The sequence below is a fragment of the Aythya ferina genome, assembly GCF_964211825.1.
Source record: "Aythya ferina genome assembly, chromosome: 4".
NCBI lineage: Eukaryota > Metazoa > Chordata > Aves > Anseriformes > Anatidae > Aythya > Aythya ferina.
In genome coordinates, this window is record NC_140300.1 from 33,563,466 (window position 1) to 33,582,746 (window position 19,281).

General features: G+C 38.1%; 1 protein-coding gene across 2 annotated transcripts; it reads right to left on the reverse strand.

The window, feature by feature from the left end:
- Positions 1–109: 109 nt before the first annotated feature.
- Positions 110–19,191, reverse strand: BBS7 (Bardet-Biedl syndrome 7). Of its 2 annotated transcripts, none has more exons than XM_084518062.1 (19): positions 19,061–19,191; positions 18,506–18,571; positions 18,366–18,428; positions 17,610–17,785; positions 16,796–16,982; positions 16,121–16,193; positions 14,503–14,619; positions 13,107–13,237; positions 12,259–12,343; positions 10,630–10,732; positions 10,228–10,420; positions 8,675–8,749; positions 7,547–7,612; positions 5,298–5,437; positions 4,141–4,305; positions 2,943–3,052; positions 2,755–2,858; positions 1,133–1,256; positions 110–262 (listed from the first exon to the last, which is right to left on the reverse strand). In XM_084518062.1, exons 2-19 carry the CDS (start codon positions 18,545–18,547, stop codon positions 126–128), a joined length of 2,091 nt encoding a protein of 696 aa, XP_084374188.1. In that variant the 5' UTR covers positions 18,548–18,571; positions 19,061–19,191; the 3' UTR covers positions 110–125. The 2 variants fall into 2 exon arrangements, with proteins under 2 accessions (XP_084374188.1, XP_084374187.1); XM_084518061.1 differs by lacking the exon at positions 19,061–19,191 and adding an exon at positions 18,672–19,016.
- Positions 19,192–19,281: the final 90 nt, after the last annotated feature.

A 19,281-nucleotide genomic window follows, 5' to 3' on the forward strand; every position in this document is an offset into this window, starting at 1 on the left:
GGGGCGGGGCGGGGCGGGGCCGGGCGCTGAGGCGCTTCATGGCGGAGGGGGGGGGAAGGGGAAGGGATGGGATGGGATGGGATGGGGCTGGCCCGGGGGAGGCGGCCCCCGAGCCGCGCTGCCCCTCAGGCCGCCGCCTCGAAGAAGGCGATGAGGCCGTCCTGCTCGCAGCCGTCCAGCATCTCCAGCAGGAGCGGCACCTTGGTCTTCACGTTGGTGCCTTTGAACTTGAACTTGTCGATGAAGAGGTCGGTGATCATGCCTGCAACGGGACGGGCAGGGGGACATGGCACCTGCCCCGGCCTCAGCGGGGCTTCAGAAACAGCCTCACAAACTACATCACTTTAAAAACAATGATTGCCTTTTAAACAACCCCCAAACAGCTTAGTTCCCAGATCGGGATTTCTGATTATCCAAGACCCTGAGGAAGGAGCCCACCTCACGGGGTGCGCGATGAGGGCTGCATTCCCAACAGAGACACAGGCTTCCTACAGCTGCCAGAGGAAGCTGCCAGAGGTTCCCTAAGCTGAAGGCTGCATGGAGACCACCACAACAGGTCACAACTCCCTTCACTAAATTTGGTATTCTCCTAACACACTCACTTTCCATCCCACCTGCGTTGTTCTGCCTTTCTGCTATTTTGTAACACCTCGCCACCCAGACCTTCATCACTCATTTAACTTGTGGACACTCATAATGCCAGCCTGGACTCACACCTGTCCCTTGATCCTGTCCAAGAAGCCAAGCATCACACACATTAAGAATGCTGCCCAGTAGGAACTGTAACAGCCTCTTGCAAATAATCCTCACACTTCTCAGAACTATGCTCACAGTAACAAATCAATTCAGTAATTCTCAGGTTAACAACTCTTGAAGAACTTTAGAGAGTTCCTCCAAGTTAACAGTGGCATAAAACAACCAGTTCTAATACATGCTGTGTTTTGCTGCCTTACCTCTAACTTTGGAGTTTCATTATTGTGCAAACATGCAGCCTCAGTTAAGCTTTGTAAGCCCACTTATCGAGTTATTTCAATTCTACTAATGCTGACTTCATAACTATTTCAGCAATGGGCAGTGAGCTCTCTGGACATTAATCTGCATTTAGAACAAAAAGCCAAACTGATCAACAAACCGTAAAGTCTCTCGAGATGTGCAGGCTGTTTCTTGTACTCCTCAAGCAGCTGATCCGCCTCTTCCAAAATACTGCGGTATTTTGGCAGCAGGAAGTCCACATTTCCCTCATGAACTTGTAATTCCTTGAAAAGATTTTAAATCATAAAAATCAAAAGGCAGTTAAGTATAAGAACATAGAAGTAAAAAAGAAACGAAGCTTTGATTTGACAAGAGGAAGTACTTCAGAAACAAGACAATCCCCTTCTAAACTAGCAAGAGTTACTTTCAAAGAGCCTCATTTTTTAGGGCTTCTAATGACATGCCAGCTGTTACTTGTCATTTCATACACTAGATTTGCAAAATTCCATGTATTAGAGCTTCCAGCTCCTGCCAAACACAGCATCGCTCCACAGCTCTGCCCCTACAGAATCACACCTACTGAAGGCTCAAAGCCTACACCGTGCCTTCATTTTTAGGCAAAGTATATTCCTGGAATGCGTGACGTGTTAAAAGTCCAAAGGTAAAAGTAATCTCTGGAAGCATCACCAAACTCATGAGAGCAAGAGATTTTAAAGACTTCTTCTAAAATGCCCCTAGCTACTGTCGGATCAATTTAAGACGGTCGATAGGGCAGTCCTGCTACCACCCCCAAAAATGCCGTTCTTTTCTAGACTAAAGGCTACGCACCTCGAGTCTACTGGGATAATAGCTTTCATCAGGCACTAGATTATTTTACTGCCTATTATCCAAAAGATGAGTGACAAAAAAAGATTTGCTGACTAAAAGAGAAACTACAAGCACTAAACACTGTCTCTAAGACATTCAACTTCACTATTATTGCATAAGCAAAACATGCATTAAAAATTAATTCTCTGTTATCTTCCCACTTGGTCAAATCAAGCTTAAGTAAAATACCTTTAGCCATAATAACATAAATATACACGCAATGATCATCGGTAGTCCTTTTTCCTACTGACTAAAGTGTTCTGACAATTAGTATCCGATTCCACCGAAAGACAAGAGATAACTGGTTGTCCATTTTCTCTCACACCCACACCCAATAATACACCAAAAGAGACGATAGCAAGTTTCTGACTATAAAATCCTGGTTGCTGGAGAACTCCAACAAGCTGCCTAAGTGGTACCTCCCAGAGACTAATCACTGAGGACAGAATTAAGCAAAGATTAATAAGCAGATGGAGAAACTTCAGAAATTATGACACACTGGGATGACATTACAAAGCAAAGAAGACTTATTTAGTGTGAATGATCACCTCTGAATCTTAAAAAAAAAACAAAACAAAACAACACACTTTTAAAGGTTAGTGAAGAGAGACAAAAATGGAACTGAAAAATAACAGCAAGCAAAAAGAATGCTAGATGGCAAAGCTGTCTGCCTTCTACTCTCTGATTTAAGCATCCTCAATATCAGTCAGTAATCCTACATGTTATTCACTAGTTATATGGTATAAATTGGAGTTTTACTTTGAGAAGGCAGTCTCCCAGATAATTAAAGTACATGTCCTGGGAATAGAAACAGAACAGATACCCGTATGACATGCATTTGACTTTAGCTATACAGCTTGATATCTGACAATATAATCCCCACAAAAATCCTTCCACAGAAGTTCAGATACTTACTCTCAAAGCATCTATCAAGTGAACCTTCTTGGCCAACAGCTGCTGATATTCTAATTTGGGGTGGATGAGCTTTAATGTGTGCCTCACGGATTCTTCATTTATATCTAGCACGGAGTCAAGAAAAATAAAATTATTTTTGAGAATATAAAATGAAACCAAGGATAATAAAACACCTAAGCAAATTTTACCATATGATATGTTGAGATTAATCTTCCTTTTCGTAGCCTCTTTGGAAAGCACATCTTTTAGGATGGATATTGTAGAAATGTTGTCAGACTTGAAACATCCCTCACCTTTTCTATAGAGGAAGAGAAACTTCACATGAACAAACTTACAAGCACACACATGCATTAGATTTGTCCTTATATTAAGATGTAAGATTTACAAATGAATGCTCATATTAATTAGCCTCTACAGAGGTCATAATGACTCTCCATACGTTAGGTGGCTGTATACACCTACACTAGCCTTTTCTTTCCTACTCAGACTGTAATCCTCTCGGAGGTCATTTGCTTCAGGACACAAGACAAAGCAGTATCTTTGCACAAAGACAAAGCAGTTTTATCTTTCACACATGGCACTAAGGTTACACAAGTAAGACTTCTGATGGTATTAATTCCTCCCAAGTTTTATCATTGCAATACTTTGAAGACGAATGGCAAGCTTCAACATCAGAAAGGAAGAAAACAATCAGAAACATATCACCCTCCTAAAGCCCATTGCCCAACAACTTTCTACGTTACAAGTAAACAATACACATATTAACTGGATGCAGGCTGGAATCCATTTAAGTACAATAATTATTTTTTCCCCACTTTGCAGCTCCCTTTCCAGGCAGAAGTATATAATTTGCAGAAGAAAGATATAACTAATCAAATTGTGAACAGCGTTAGCCTTAAACACATGAAGTATCAGTCTAATCTAAGTTGCAAAAATAATTTTTCAGCTAAATACTTATTAATGTTTTTGTTTGCATGAATATTAAATGCCTTTCAAGTTATTTCTGCTCCTTAGTATAAAAAAACACAGTACGCATCACAAAACAACTTCACTAACCCATTTATGTTCTTCAAAATTAAAAAAAAAAAAACAAAAAACATCATCCTAAAAACATTTTTTGGAAATTGCCTTTCCTCCCTGGCAATTTTGGGTTTGGAGCAACTCCAGGAGAAGCCTATTAAAGATTGCAACCTTACTGGACAGTGCTCACCCCAGTAATATATGACGACGATTTCTACAAAAGATTCCTGTTCTCACAAATAGTTTTGCTGGAGCTGGAGGGGGCAACAGCAGCATGTGCACGAAATGGTACTCACAGACTGGTCAAGAATGAAATACACAAAAAGCCAAGCACAGACACATTGTGCTTTATTAATTGTATTTTACCTGTAAGAACTTTCAAGCTGGGTGCCCAGGAAGGTGTTCTGAAAATAAAATGTGATGCTGTCTCCAGCTGGAGTCTTTTCAGGGACTTCAGGCAAGCAAAACACAACCCAAGAGTGAATTTCAGCAAAACTGAACTGGCCTTTGAGCATCAGTGTGTTCATCGGTCTATGACATCATGAAAGTAAAAAATAAAAAAATCTATTAGTTACAAAGGATGTGCATTGTCAGTGCATTGATAATCCATACGTGAGAAGAGTTGAGTTCCCAGTGGTTATCTCTTAACTCAATACAGGGCATGAAGTCAGGAATCTTGCTAAGCAGTTGTGTAGCACAGGTTGCACATACAGGCATTTTGCTGTATTTCAGGACTAAGAGCTGTGTGTACACACAGGTTTTATCTCACAGCAGGCATGTCAGAACTGGATAAGAAACCAGTTGGAAGCTTCTGGCATATCCCGTTTCAAACTGTTAAACCTGAAACCTATGTCAAAAATAAGTAACTAATAATGCAGAAAATATGACTAAGCCTCAACGGTCTCCCATGCTGTAAACCACAGATGTAACATTTATGTCAAGAACACATTTGCATTTCAAGTCAATGCATTTGGTATCAGTCCTTCGATCTTTCAGTTTTGTTCTAATGCAAGCAATACCTTGGCAGCAATACAAGATGTTAACTGATAGGGAAATCAAGTAGAAATTGAATAAATTAGTAGATTTCAAACACAAGGATAAGGAATAAAAGTCTTGGCTCAATTTTGCAGTCAAATTAACTATGAGAAAAAATTACATGAAAGGGGTGGAGGGGAGACTGAGGCTGAAACTGAAAAGATTGCGGTTACTATCACAGGAGGGTTTCCTTTCTACCGCGCCCTCAGCTCTACTAATCCATGGGGCTGCACTGCAGCCCAGGTCAGCAAAGTGAAAAATAATCTGAAAACCGGTTAAGAACAGCAAGAAAAACAGGAACCTGTTAAATCTGCATTTCTTTTTTCCTGAAAAAAAAAACAAAAAAAAACCATAAAACCCATAAAATCCAATACAGGCTCAAAAGTGTAGGTTAGGAACGACACACTTATGTGTACAGAGTTAAGCGTTTCAACTGGACCGTGTTAGTTTTTCAACACAAAAAGGGATTAATTTCTCTTTGCAGATACCTGTCATGGTCAATCGAATGAGTTCTCTGATGAAGTGAAAGTGGTTTAATTTGGTACTGATGAACTTGGCAGGTTTTGGGTTGAATTCTTGGAGTTACGTATGCCTGAAGTGTTCCATACTGTCCTTCAATTGATCGGATCTGAAGAGGAAAAAGTAGAAACCACAAGAAAGGATGAGAGAAAATAGATTGATTTACCAAGATTTGGAAAACTGCTATTTATTCAAAACATATTAAAGAAAATTTGTAGATTTTCTGCAGTACTTCAAGAATGTATAGATTACTACATTTACTTGATAGGGCCACTATATAAAGAGCAGATCAAGAACGTTTTAAAACTAGACGAAGTGGTGCCTAGTGAATTGCTGTCATAGTAGTTGAATGCAGTAGGTTTTATTTTCTTAATTTCTGGTTAGTTATAATAAGGAGTCTGTGACTTGTTTTTAATTTTTCAGTGGCTCCATTACTATTACCTGTCTTTTATTTTTTTTTAAGAAAAAAAATAAAATCATATAGCTGTTAAGGAATAAGATAGAAGAAATTTCAAGAGTCAACAGAATTTAAAGGTATTGTCTGTACACCGTTCATCTCATCCTAACAATCAAAGTTACCCGTGAGCTGGTTTTGGAAAACGAAGAGACCAGATTTAAATTAAATTCTCAGAATACCCACTAAGCAGGATGTGCAAACACATCCAAGACAGTAAGCACTCTCTGTACCTCTGAAGAGGCAGCACTGCAACAACTGCTTATGTGCAGAGACCAGTTGCACAGGCTGCGCAAAGAAGTCTGTCACCTGCCAATAACTCAGGCAGAGTCAACAAGAAATACTATCCCATATATCTGGGTAGCTCTGAAACCAGACAGAAGAGCTACTGAAACAGCTTTACACAAGCAGAAGACCAGAGTGGAGTTCAAGTACAGGTGTGTTTTCTAACCTGGATTATGTCACCTGGGAGACATCCACCTCAATATGTTTTAGTAAAAATACATTAGTAAAGAGAGTCCTTTTTGGAAATGAAATCATCACAACCAAGTTCTTGTACTGCTTCTATGTGTATATGGGAAATAATACAATAAATGAATAAATAAAAATAAACACCATGTGGCAGGTGCTGGGTAAGTAATTCCCTGGGCATCCACAGTGTACTGAGGTGAGGTGGCAGGAGAACCCGTGCAGAGTGGATCCATCACAACAGGATCCAAGTGCAAGAGTGGTACTTCAGTGTTTTGACAACAGGCTGCACTATGACAACACATTGCAGCAAGTTTATGACAGTTTTCAGTGGGAAAGTAACCAAGCTTTTTTTTTTTTTTAAAGCTTTTTTTTTTTTTTTTTTTTTTTTGTGACATTTACTCTTCAGCTTCTATTTTTACTAGTAAAAGTGGCCAGGGTCATATCCCTAAATTAAAAGAATGAAGACATGGGCAGATAAAGTGACCTGCTCAGAGTCAAAAAGCACGCAACAGCATTGCTTAAGAAAAGGATCCAGAAAATAAGTGCCTTAATTCTGTCTACCACGTCTGTTATTGTGACCTCAACAAAACCAAATGAACTCCTCAAGATTTGATGCCTCTTACACAGGCTTGAATTTCTAAAAATCTTTAGACTGCTGATTTTGCATAAATGCACTTCAGATTAGGAGGCTGAAGAGTCAGATGACTGCATGGAGTGAAAACCTACAGTCCGTGCACACCTTGAGGATTACCTTTACTAAGCATAATTTTCTTTCTTATTTTCCCCAATGGAAGCCATAAAAAAAGTTTCAATTTGTTGTGTTGTCAAAAAGAAACCCAACGCCCACATACCTTTAGCATAAGCACAGAACTACAGGATTTGCATCCTCTGCAAAATATAAATGCTGGTTATATTCCCTGGTCAGTGTAACTTCCCTCAAACACTTCTGAGGACAAAACGTGCCAGAGCTTTCCTTCCCACACTTCTCCACTTTCAGTCCCACCCAGTTTCCAGAATCAAGTGTTTTCACTACTGGGGATTTCCCGACTGCTTTCCTTTTAGGGACCCTCAAAAGATTTCAGGCTGTCCTCTAAAGTAATACATTTTTAGAAGCCTTTAGAAACTCTATACACAAATTTAAAGGAATTGCAGCCCCAGACTAGAAACTTCTCAGGAAACAAGCAGCAGCAAAAACTGGATAGATCATTTGCTCAGGTTAAATAGTCAATCCAGGTGAAGATCTCTCCATCCCACAGCAGAATTTCTTATGGAAAACATTTTGGAGCACTTTACCTTAAGTTCAAGTCTCGTAGTATTTGCTTGGCATCGGTAAGTTGCAAGAAGAAAATTGCTATTGGGCTGTGAACACAAAAAAGAAAAAAGAGGAAAGATAATACAAAACAGGTCTATTATGAACAAAGATGTACTGTAAAGTTTTGGTATTTATGCACAGCTATTTTACACAAGTAAAAAGCGAAAAATGTAACCTTCAGTTCCCTTAAAAAGTCCAATTAGTTTTAATGGTGACAGAGTTTCAAAAATTTCTCTGTATACACACAAATCATCTGAAGTCTCTTTTATTCCTAAATACTACCACGAAAATTATATAGATAGAAACTTCTCAGCTGAAGAATGCATCTGTCATCCTTACCACTCATCTGCAGTATTTGGATGTTGGGCTCAACATCCAAAAACTAAAGACCAATAAGAAAGCACAACGGAAAATAAATAAAAAGCTAAATTGAATGACAAGAAACTTAAAATAAAAATTTGATTTCTGAAAGCTCTGGTGTAGAACAATGATGTGCAAATTCAGTTCTTAAAACTAGACCATTTCAGTGGACCATTACTGAAGACATCAGGAAAGATTTTTCATAATACCAAGGTAGTTTCTCAATTCCCAGCTTGCCTCCTCTCCCCAAAGAAGCATCATAAATAATTCCGTAAGTAATTTAGTTTATAATTATATTAAAAAATCACTCAAACACACAACTCTTTTCACAGCAAAATTTTCATGCTTTAAAGTGTTTTTTACGTGATACAGTAAATAAAAAAAATATGATGATCTTGATCTAAATTGCTTTGAAATAAACAGAAAGGATACTGACAAATGACAAAGACTGGAGAACAACATTGAGCATGCTTTCAAGATTCCAAAGTAGGTAGAAAAACGTGCAACAGCAGCCACTCCCACATCCTTTCATGCATATTTTGCTTTGTCTTATGTCAAGACCTGCCACAAACACCTAATTCTGCAGTATTTCTAATCAAATTAAGATCTCCCAAATTACCAAATAAGTGATCTTGTTCCATGTATTTTAAGTTACAAACATATAAATACAAATTCTCTTTTCCATATACTGTATTGAGATTGTTCATCATACCATTTATATAGACATCGTTATCTCTCGTTTCACTCACCTCAGAATCACAGCTGCTAAAGCTAACAACAGCAGAATTTTTATCCACATCCAGCAAGTCTATTGGGACATCACTCTGCAGAACATATGAAGAAAGAATAATGAAGAGCTTAAGTTCCTGCATAGCTTCTAATACACTTATCCTCTAACTGTCAGCAGTTATTTTAATAAGGGTGATTGTTTCATCATCTATATGCAAGTGATAAAAGCTAAGTAGACATGCAGCTTACTCCTGAAAATTTAATCCCAGAGTAACATGATGATCTTTCTCTTATTCTTGCTGTGTTCTGAACTCTTGTGTGGGCGGCTTACAGCAATGTCAATATAAGATGTGCAACTTTATCTTTCAGACATGCATGAAGTATACTCAGGACTGAAGTGTTTCTCTGTTTTCACCAGGGGATTACAGCGCTCATTCAGGAAACGAAGGATCATGTTAGATAACTATTAACAATCCTTTGACTTACACTAATACTTCTGACACAGACCACTTCTTATCTAGGTATGCTTTTACTGGAATTAAAATGACTGTTTTGAAAACAAGATTGAAGTGTATTAAAAATGATTAATTACTTTATTCAGTACTGCCTTGCAACTTCACAGAAGTGCCAGGAAATATTGATAAAAAGACAACATACTTCCTATAAAAAATTATAAGCACTTTTATTGCCTTCTTCAACAGCAGAAGAATACTGGGCAGAACTTTTTATTTCTTTAAAGAAAAAGCCCCAAGCTTTAAAACCTATAATAAGTTCAGGCCTGGATCAAACAATTTCATTATTCCTTGCTTAGGTAAGGAAACTGCAGATATTATAGACCTGCAAATTAGTTGTAGTTTAGCATTGCTCTGGTAACTTTATTTTTTTAATTAAAAACTTAAAAATACATGCATACAGTAGTTCTCTTACACTTGTTATGGCCATTTCACCTAACAAATTCCTCTTTCGCAGGTTTCTCTCCATGCACATCCCCAAAGAAGTTAATTCAGTCTCATTATTCTTTCTAACTACCAAAGGTAACATTTATTTCAGCTGATGCAGCAGCAGGATGTTTCGTTACAGCTACTTGACTTGCCAGAAATATTTGTCACAGGTAACATATAGATCAAATGCTGTTCCACAATGGAAGTGCACACACGGCCCACACCATTTCAAAACTAATTTTCTACTACAGAAGGTACCTAAAAAGATAGTGAGAAGCTGCACCCCTCATTTAAGAGTTACAGAGCTAATTGCTATTTAAATAAGAAGGGACACGCAAGAGTAAACACAAAAATTACATATATAAACCTGGTAGTACTGTATGTGTTTTGGTCTACTTTGGCAGATTTATGTTGTTCTGTTCATTAAAGATTTAAGTCGGATGTGTTCCTTAACAAGAATATACAAGTTACTTCAAGATTGCAAGGCTATTCACATCAATTCCCTCCTATACCTCTTCAGATAGTTAAACACAAACACATACTTAACCTATTATCACCTGGCTTTTTAACCAGGAAGTCTGATTGTTTTATTTATAGATCAAGAAAGCCAACAAGAATAGAAACATGCTCACCTGTACTAGGACATTATCAATAGCTGTCTGCACCTCCAAGATGAGACTGTAGCTAGCATCATCCTTATTTAATGTAAACTTATCGTTCACACTAAATGTGGGTACTGAAGAAACAGCAGTACTGGACTGAGAAGACTGCTGGTACTTTTCACGTTCCTGAAGTACTTTCATCTGTAAGTGTTCCAGTTCATTCCTAGAAAAGAGTAATCAGGTATAATTTCTTCAAAAAATTAGCAATAAGAGCTACAATAGAAATTAAGTATATTATGCTTGCAAGGCAACCACGTTTCTTTTCTGTCCACTATTTTCCAAGCAGAGTGACTGGTAACTCCCCTTCCACATGCATAACATCGCAGATAAAACAGACTACATAACATCTAAGTTTATTTCTAGTGAAGTTACCTTAAGGATGAAATCTTGCTCTGCATTTCTTGACTTAATTTTAGTTCTTCACCTGATCCACCTTCTCTATGGACAGGTTCTGTAGTCAGTCCTGTCAGCCAGCCTAAATCAATATAAGAAATTTATATTCCTTTTATGCTATAAAGAAAAATCTACACTCGGTTTTTGTACATGTAGAGTGATTTTCGTCTCTGACACTAGGCAGAGAGAATCAAGATTTAATTTTACCCTGTTTTGGGGGATTAATCTAGACAATGAGCAAAGAATTTTATGGTCAGTCTTAATTTACAAATTGGAAAGCATAACTTATTTTTCAGGAAGTACTTTGAGCAATAAATACCTCTATAGCAGTTTTTTTATTTTAAAAGTTTCATTTTTCCCACCTCTGAAAAAACCTTCTCTAATACCTTGAATAATTTGCTATTGCTAATCAGTATTATTGTTGAAAAAAAAAAAAAAAAAAGATGTGCAATGTGAACACAGCAAACTACGTATTGCACAGTGCATTTTGAGATAGAATGCTGCTGGTTGAAGTGAAAAAAATCTTTTGATTTTCTTAACTACACTTACTTACAAAAGCAAAAATTAGTTGCCTATGTCCTGACAGCTCAGATACGATATGCTGACTTGATTAAATACATGTAGGTGTTTCTAGCTCCAGTTACCTACTCTAATGAATACAGAGAGACAGCTTTATTATAAAACCCACCCTAAAAGCTGATATGCCCACAGTTCTTAGCTATCCAGTTTAAGTAACAAGAAAGCCTAACACTGAAAACCCAGAGGTGAGCACTGGGTTTTTCTTCTGTGATTGACAGATTTTTAGAGCATTCCCACAGGCACTAGATAAGCCACCAAGGACTTCAGCCACGATATTGCTGCAGCCTCTCATACCAAAACAATCCATACCAGGTCACATATAAACACCTTTTAATCCTACTTAGACTATTAAAATACAAAAAACTTGAATACCATTAATTTTCTATAAATGACTGAGAATTGTATCTTAGCACAATACATCATTTTGAATTTGAGAGGTTTCAGTAGGCTATTTTTTTTAGCCCTGAAGATAACTAAAGTCAGGGAACTGAGTATTTTGGCTCCCAGCAGTTGACATCTGTAGTTGGTTAATTATGGCCTCTGACAGGCCGATAGTTGGGAGGGGCTGCTGAAAAGCCTCACCTGCAGAAGCTCTACTTTCTACCAAAAGCAAAACCAATCCTTTGCAGAGCCCCAAAAAGCTGACAAGAATGGAAAATGATGACAGATTTAAAAAAAAAAAAAAAAGAAAAAAAGCGTATCTATCAACATTTTTAATACCACAAAAAAAAAAAAATTCCTTTGGACATACAACATTTATGTCATCACAGGAGCAGTCTACACTAGAGAATAATGAATCACCGTGTTACAGTGTAGAACACATAAATATCTTGAAATATATTTCAAGTGGAGGAAACATTTTTTGAAGTGTAAATATTAAAATCAGAGAGATCTTTCCAACAACACATTATCCCGGTTCCTATCAGGTCAGAATTTTGAGACAGGAGCTGCACTAATAGACACAGCTTACTTTATTTTTACCACATCACCAAATCCAAATCTTATTGGAGTAAATGATATGAAGCTTACCTGAATATGTGGATGCTAAAACTTCATCATACCCATCTTTTCCTACACAGCCACCCTGGACTGACGCAATGCTCTCTGATAAAGCCTTCAAATAAATACATTCAAGCAGAGAGAAATATCACTGCACTTGATTTAGAAGTTTGTGGGTTTTTTTTTGTGGGAACTTTAAAGGCTTCTCTCCTCCTTTTAGCTGCACCACAAAATACCTACATGGATGCAGAGTATCTAGATCCACAAAGGAGTACGCTAACTGATAACTATTACAGATAAATCTAGATGTTTTAAGAAATGCATTCTGACTGTACTCTACATGACACAGACAGTAAAAGATAGGATAAAACAAAACCCTGATGAACAATATTTTTGCAGCACAAATTAGCAGTCTGACTGAAGGCTGAAGTCATCACTGTGGATAAAATCCAGTATTTCAACAATTCAAACCAAAGAAATGACGCTCAGTAAAGTCCTAACAGCTAACACTTTACTATTTTATAAGTAAAACAGACCACATGCAATATGGTGTTACTTTTTTTCCCCTTGAGAGAGAAGCACCATATTAGGTTTCACTCAGTAGCTTCAGCAGTTTGGAGAACCAGAGCTTTAACATATCCTCCACACGAATCTGATTTTTGCTGCAATTCATTTCTGCAATTCCATTTCTGTTTCTTAAATATTAGCATAGTGCTACAAAGTTTGTGCTATCAGCATTACAGAGCATATCAAATTAAAAAGCAAAAACCAAAAAAATACATTTTAGCAGTAGTAATCTTGTAAATATTTGAAGCTTTGAAACACAGTTTTGAAATTAATTTTTCCAGCAAAGAAGAGAATAATGAATGTGGGCTTACATAATCATATCGAAGGACAGGCTCATCTACACTCTCAAAGCTGTAGATTTCCAGCATTCCATCATCTCGCCCAATAAGCAATTCTTTAACTCCATCTCCCACAATGTCAAAACTATCAATACACAGGATACCTAATGGAAAAGGAAACAAAGTGTTTATTTTGCCTTAATTGTTTACAACACAGTAACATCCCGGCTAAACTACACAGAAATTCTTGGTTGGCTTTATCGATGCTATTTCTGAAAGGGTCCACTAGAGGGCTGAAGTGCCTGAGGTTCATGATCATGAAGTGGGTTTTAAGGCAACCAAAACTACTACAGTTCCCCCGCGAGAAGCGATGAACCGACTCCCTTCTACTGTTCAAACAGCTCACTTCTGAAGGGTTTAGTTCCTCACTTTCAAATTTTTCCGGATTCAGTATTTGTCTGCCCAACTTTGCCAGCTGAAGAGGCAAGCAGTCAATCTCCTGCTGCTGACAGAAAGCCCCTCGTAAATGGACTGCTGTCATTCTAATTCTGGCTGAAGAGACAGACACAGGGTTCAGGCCTGTGTGGACATGGGTCAAGTTTGTGCTGCTACACGTCATCTTAGTGGAAAAACCCACAAGCAGGCCATTACAACAACAACTAATCATGGCTGGACTGGACACAAAGATAGGGTCTGGAAGAAGAAGAACGCAGCACGAGATTTTGTACAAAAACTGAGATGGAATTTAACTTTTATGACTCGTTTCATATGAAGAGCAAGGACATACTAAGAGGTATTTCAAGAAAACAGGTTAGCAATATCTTTCATGAGATCACTAAATTTAAGAAAAAACATCTATCCCTCTTCTTCTCCTTTATAAAGGAGTAAGTAATAACACACGCTGCAAAAGCAGCATATCAAGGCTAAAATAGGGAAAATATTGTACTATGCCCTAACAAGTTACATCACATTATGGAGCTGTGAGGAGAGCCTTATTCCATCTTCAGACAAAAACCCTAATAATGGCTTTTTTTTTTTTTTGGACGTCTTCCAGAGAAGATGCTAACATTGAATTTTGAAGGGACTTCTAAGGCCACCGAATATCTGAAAAAATATGGCAGGTATATTAGGATTCAAAATAGTCACCAAAATTATAAAAACCTCAAGTGATCATACAAATGAACTGTTTTACAAAGGACACTTCATAATTTTACTGTAGAAATAAAAATATACTGAAGTACAGAAAACTCAATGCAAGACAAAATGATTAGAATTATTTATAAGATTATCAGAAAAATGAGAGTTTATTCATTAATATTACATATCAACAAAATTATAATATACCTCCTAAAGACCTATATATTTCCTGATTATTATATTGTAATAAAGCCCCAGCTGTGCCTGAAAACATACCTGCTGAGAAACATACCTCCTCTCTTTTTTTCATTTCCTATTTCCCACTTATGCACAGGAGCAGAACCAGTAATCTGGGTAAGACCTAGTTTACCATCAGAAGTTCCATACACAATTTCTTCTCCAGAATCACCTAAAATCATAAGTCAAATTTAGAATCAATACAATTAAGCACACCTATTTAAAAGGCTTGAAAATATCATGTAGTTATACTCTGCATCCCATATGGGGAAAAAAGAAAATAATATTAGTATGGTGTAACAGAATTGTCAGGCTTTAAAAGAAATGATGCCCCTGTACTAAAATGTTTTTTCTGCCTAAAAAACATTCATAATCCAATACTTTCAATTTAAGGAACAACAGACTATTTAATTGCCTTTACAGAAGAGAAGTTGCTCACTCAGAGCACACATCTAATCATGAATGTTGTCCCAAGACTTAACCAAATAAGAACTATTTTCCAAAACTAGATCTGAACGTTGTCAAATAACCTAACGGAAACTAAATTAAGCACCAGATTAACACACTAAAGCGATTTATATCAGGTTAGAACAGATTACCAAAAAGGATGATCAAACTATTTTAAGCCTGATCCTTCCACAGTCTCAGCTGATGTAAGCTCTACTCAATATTCTCATCCATCCAGGGACACATGGAGGTAGTGATTCTAGTCGTGAAAATCCACATGTACAAGAAACCCAATCCCAGCACTTGGGCAGGACCCCAGAAGTCCAGTTCTCCTCTTTACACAAGAGGATCACCTTACATCTCACTGCTGCACTAAGAGCCTTTCAATCAAACATGAATAACATTTAGAATTAAAACAGCCATGTGCTACTGGATTCAGACAGATGTTCTTTAAATAGCTCTGACAAAGCTTTGGTTTTTGGTTGGACCAGATGATCTTGAAGGTATTTTCCAGCCTGAATGATTCCATGTATACATGTATATAGAGAGTGTATCTGTTATGTGTATGTTTATAAACACGCACATATGTATCAATACGAGAATCAAAATCAGAACAGATAAAAACAGAAGTAATCCCTACTTCCAAACCTCCACAACAATTTTGCCAGCATCTCAACCTAAAACTACTGTACTACTCCTTTCTCAGCCTCTTGCCTAATGAGTAGAAATACTGCAACTCTGGCTCAGAAACAGTGATCTTTTGCACGAAAAAGGAAGCTTCAAATTCATGATTTCTGTTACCGTCAACACACTTTTCATCCTATTTTCCACGTATGAACCTTTTCTATTACATGAACAACAACAAAAAAAGTCAATACTATTATTAGAAGTGGATTTGGTCCCCCACTTTTCCAAATAGGAGTAAGTTATGCAAGTAACTTCAGCTTTTTTTTTTTTTCCCTGAAGACTTATTAGTAGTTCAACATTTCTGTAGTACAACTAGATTCCAATCTGATCAGAATAGATCTACATAGATACACTATCCTGTATCTTGTTCTATAGGTAGAATACATATGTAAGAAATGGCCTCACATAGTTTTCTATTACATTTTAAAAATCAAATTCAAAATCCAGGAAAAATGTCATTAACAAATAGAAGCTTTTAAATCTCAAAAACACATTAAAAGAACATTATTTAGTAGAATGTACATACAAAATTCCATTACCTCCATTTCCATTGTTTAAAGCAAGAACAGTAGGTGGTCCAGGAACTTCTACTTCATACAGTAAATCAGATCCCTAAAGACGAGAACTATCTTGAATAAGTAAAAATACACAAAGGCAAAACAGTTTTATGTCTATTTTTCATTTTTACTAATTTCCTTGTGGGAAAGACATTTCTAAGCCAAAGCAGAGTGAAGTTTATATAAATAAAACAGTGTTTTGTTTTTTTTTAGATCTTGATATATGTTACCATTAAAAAAAATTATGACAAAATCTAAGCATGTCTGTCAGTAAGAAATAATTGTGTTACCACTTGACACCACTCAGACTTGCTACAAAAGTAATTTGCAAGTAAGAGTTTCCAATGAATTATACATTTAATTCCCTTGTGTAAGCACTTCTTAGGTAAAAGTGGAATATGGACCCATTTTTTAACTACTACCATAATGATTTCCAAAGCCTATTTGTAGTAGAGTTGTATCAATCCTCATTTTGCAAGTTTACTGTCATGATTTTCTATTAAAAAGAAATAAAAAAGTACCAGCACTATAGATACTAACACTGCCAAATAGGATGCAACATGCATGTATTTATATCTAAACCATGCTGATTCCCGTAAGAATTAATCCAGTAATACAGCATCAATACATAAAACAAAAACAAGCAAGTATTTTAACCTGTAAAACTCTGAGGAGTCTATCCTGACATGCAAGTACTGGTGTAATGGAATTCACTTTGTCCACAGGAAGGCAGAGAACATCATTGATTTTATCTCCTGAGAGGTAGTAGTGTTTGTCTTTGCAGTCGCAGTAATGGTTATAGATATAGCTCGCACAAAGAAAGAGGTCTGCTCCTGAAATATGCCTGAGAAGAAGAAAACACTTCTTGTAGCATTTTGCCAGAATATTTGCAGTGATGTTCTTTTAGGTACAGTAATACACGCACACTACTGCTTTGAGCCCTTCAAGCTACTTCAGTTAAAATACAAAGTTTCTTACAGACGCTAAGATTATGCGATTTCTATAGCTCTCAAATTGCACATTCTATCTTTGTGTAAAACCTTAAGAATATCTTTACAGAAATGTCATTAATACACTCTTATTAATTTTTCTCAAGCTGTTTATTATATGGCAAGCATCTTAAATCAAGATCAAAGAATCAAATAAACAAACAAAAAAAAAAAAAAACAAAGGTAGCTCCTGGTCTTCTACAGCAAGGGTACAGGGCCATAATACACAAAGCCAATAACCCCAGCTATGCTCATCTACATTTGCACTGATTAGAGGGCCTCTAGAACGGTTCCAAGCCTGCATAACCTTTTTCAGCTTAACAATAATTTTCTAAATTCCTTCCTTCATGTCAATGCACAAGCTAAAGCTGGACTGACATGTAGTATTACCTACATGTACACAATATGGTTAAAAAACATCATAAAACTGTAAGCTGACAATCTGCTACAGGTATGAAACAAACACAAAACATTATACATACATAGCTTTGATATTTTCAGTGAGGTTAGTTTCAAAGGAAAGGAACTGCTTCCCTCTCTTTGTGAAACCTCTAACTTCGGATCCCGTAGCCACAAAAATTTTCTCCTGCGGTGTATTAAGAGCTCCTCCCAACTCCAATCTTGCAATTTTTTGGCCTGGCAGTGTTTTGAACACTGGCTATAAAAAAGAAAAAAAGAAAAAAAAAAAAAAAAAAAAAAAAGGAAAGCAATCACAATTTTGTATTTGTGGACATCTTTTAACAAAAAGAGTAATAAAACTGCTTTAAAATTTCTGGCAAAACTATGGATACTGCTGAGTATATACAGACAAAAATCATCTGTATGTTTCTCTTTGGCATTGCAAAGAAATCAACCACTTTCTAAGTTAAGAAGCATAAAAAACTGTAGAAAGGAAGAAATTACGATTTATTGTTAGCATTTCTCTACTGTAGGACAGCTGGCGGCTGTAAAAAGCACTTTGTTGGTTTTGTTTTCCTTAAAAACAAACAGCCACGAGCTCTCTCCTCCTCCTGTGTTCCGCTCTTATTCCAGAGGACATACGGATTTCTTCCCGTTTCTCTAAGGTCTTTGCAAACTGGCTACCAATCCCAATAGGGGAATAATATATATGTAATAAGAGGATTTTTTTTTTTTTTTTTAAATTAAGCTGAGCCTTGGGTCACAGAAGAGAAAAAGAACTGAACTGGCACCACGTAAGGCGGGTTAAAGGTACGCGTAACGGGCACGTTTACACTTACCACAGGCTCCCCCTTTTTCATGCCGAAGCAGGTGACGACCCCGTCCTGATCTCCGACGACCACCTGGCGCAGCAGAGCACACCGTTACACCTCACCCCCCCCACGGCCCCCCAAAACCGCTGCCCCCCGCTCCCCGCTACCTTCTGCGTGGCCGCCCGGCCGGAGGCGGGGAGCAGCCGCATCGTCTTCTGCGCCGTCACCCCCACCTGCAAACACAGCGGCTCTCGCTCACCTCCCGTCCCCTCCCCTCACCTCCCCGACCCCCGCAGGCGGTCGGTGGGTGAGGGGGCAGCCCCCCGGCCCTACCTGCAGGTAGTCGACGCGAGCCAGGCTCAGCTCCATGCCGCCGTCACCCCGGCAACCCCTGACATGGCGCCGGCCACCGCCCCTCAGCGCCTCCCCGCCGCCGCCGGGAGGAGCCTCCACAGGGGCCGCCCCGCTCCGTGCCAAAGCAGCGGGACCGCGGCGCGGGTGAGGGGAAAAAAGGTTTTTTTTATTTAATAAGCAAGCAGCGGAGGCGTGGGGCGTCTTAAAAAATCAGCTCTAGCACGCGAAGAGACCGAGAGCGCGGCGCCGCGGGAAGGCATTAAAAAAACACGGGTGCAAGTCAGGGCGCTGAACTGAGAAACGGGAGGGCAGGGACGGGTGTGTCCAGAGGCGTTACACAGTGCTACGGCACTTCCAGGCACACTTACCCCATTTTGTTAAACTCTTGGTGATCACACCGTGAGGTCTCAGCTCCTACACACGACTAGCATCGCTAATAAAGAATACAGACTTCACATAACCCTTGGCTGCTCTCTACTTGGTTTACTGTGTTATCAAAGGTCCTACTCGTACAAGGAACGGAATACTACACTGTAGCCATTATTTTAATTGTTTCTTGCAAATTTAGTGCAAAGAAGTTTCAGTATGT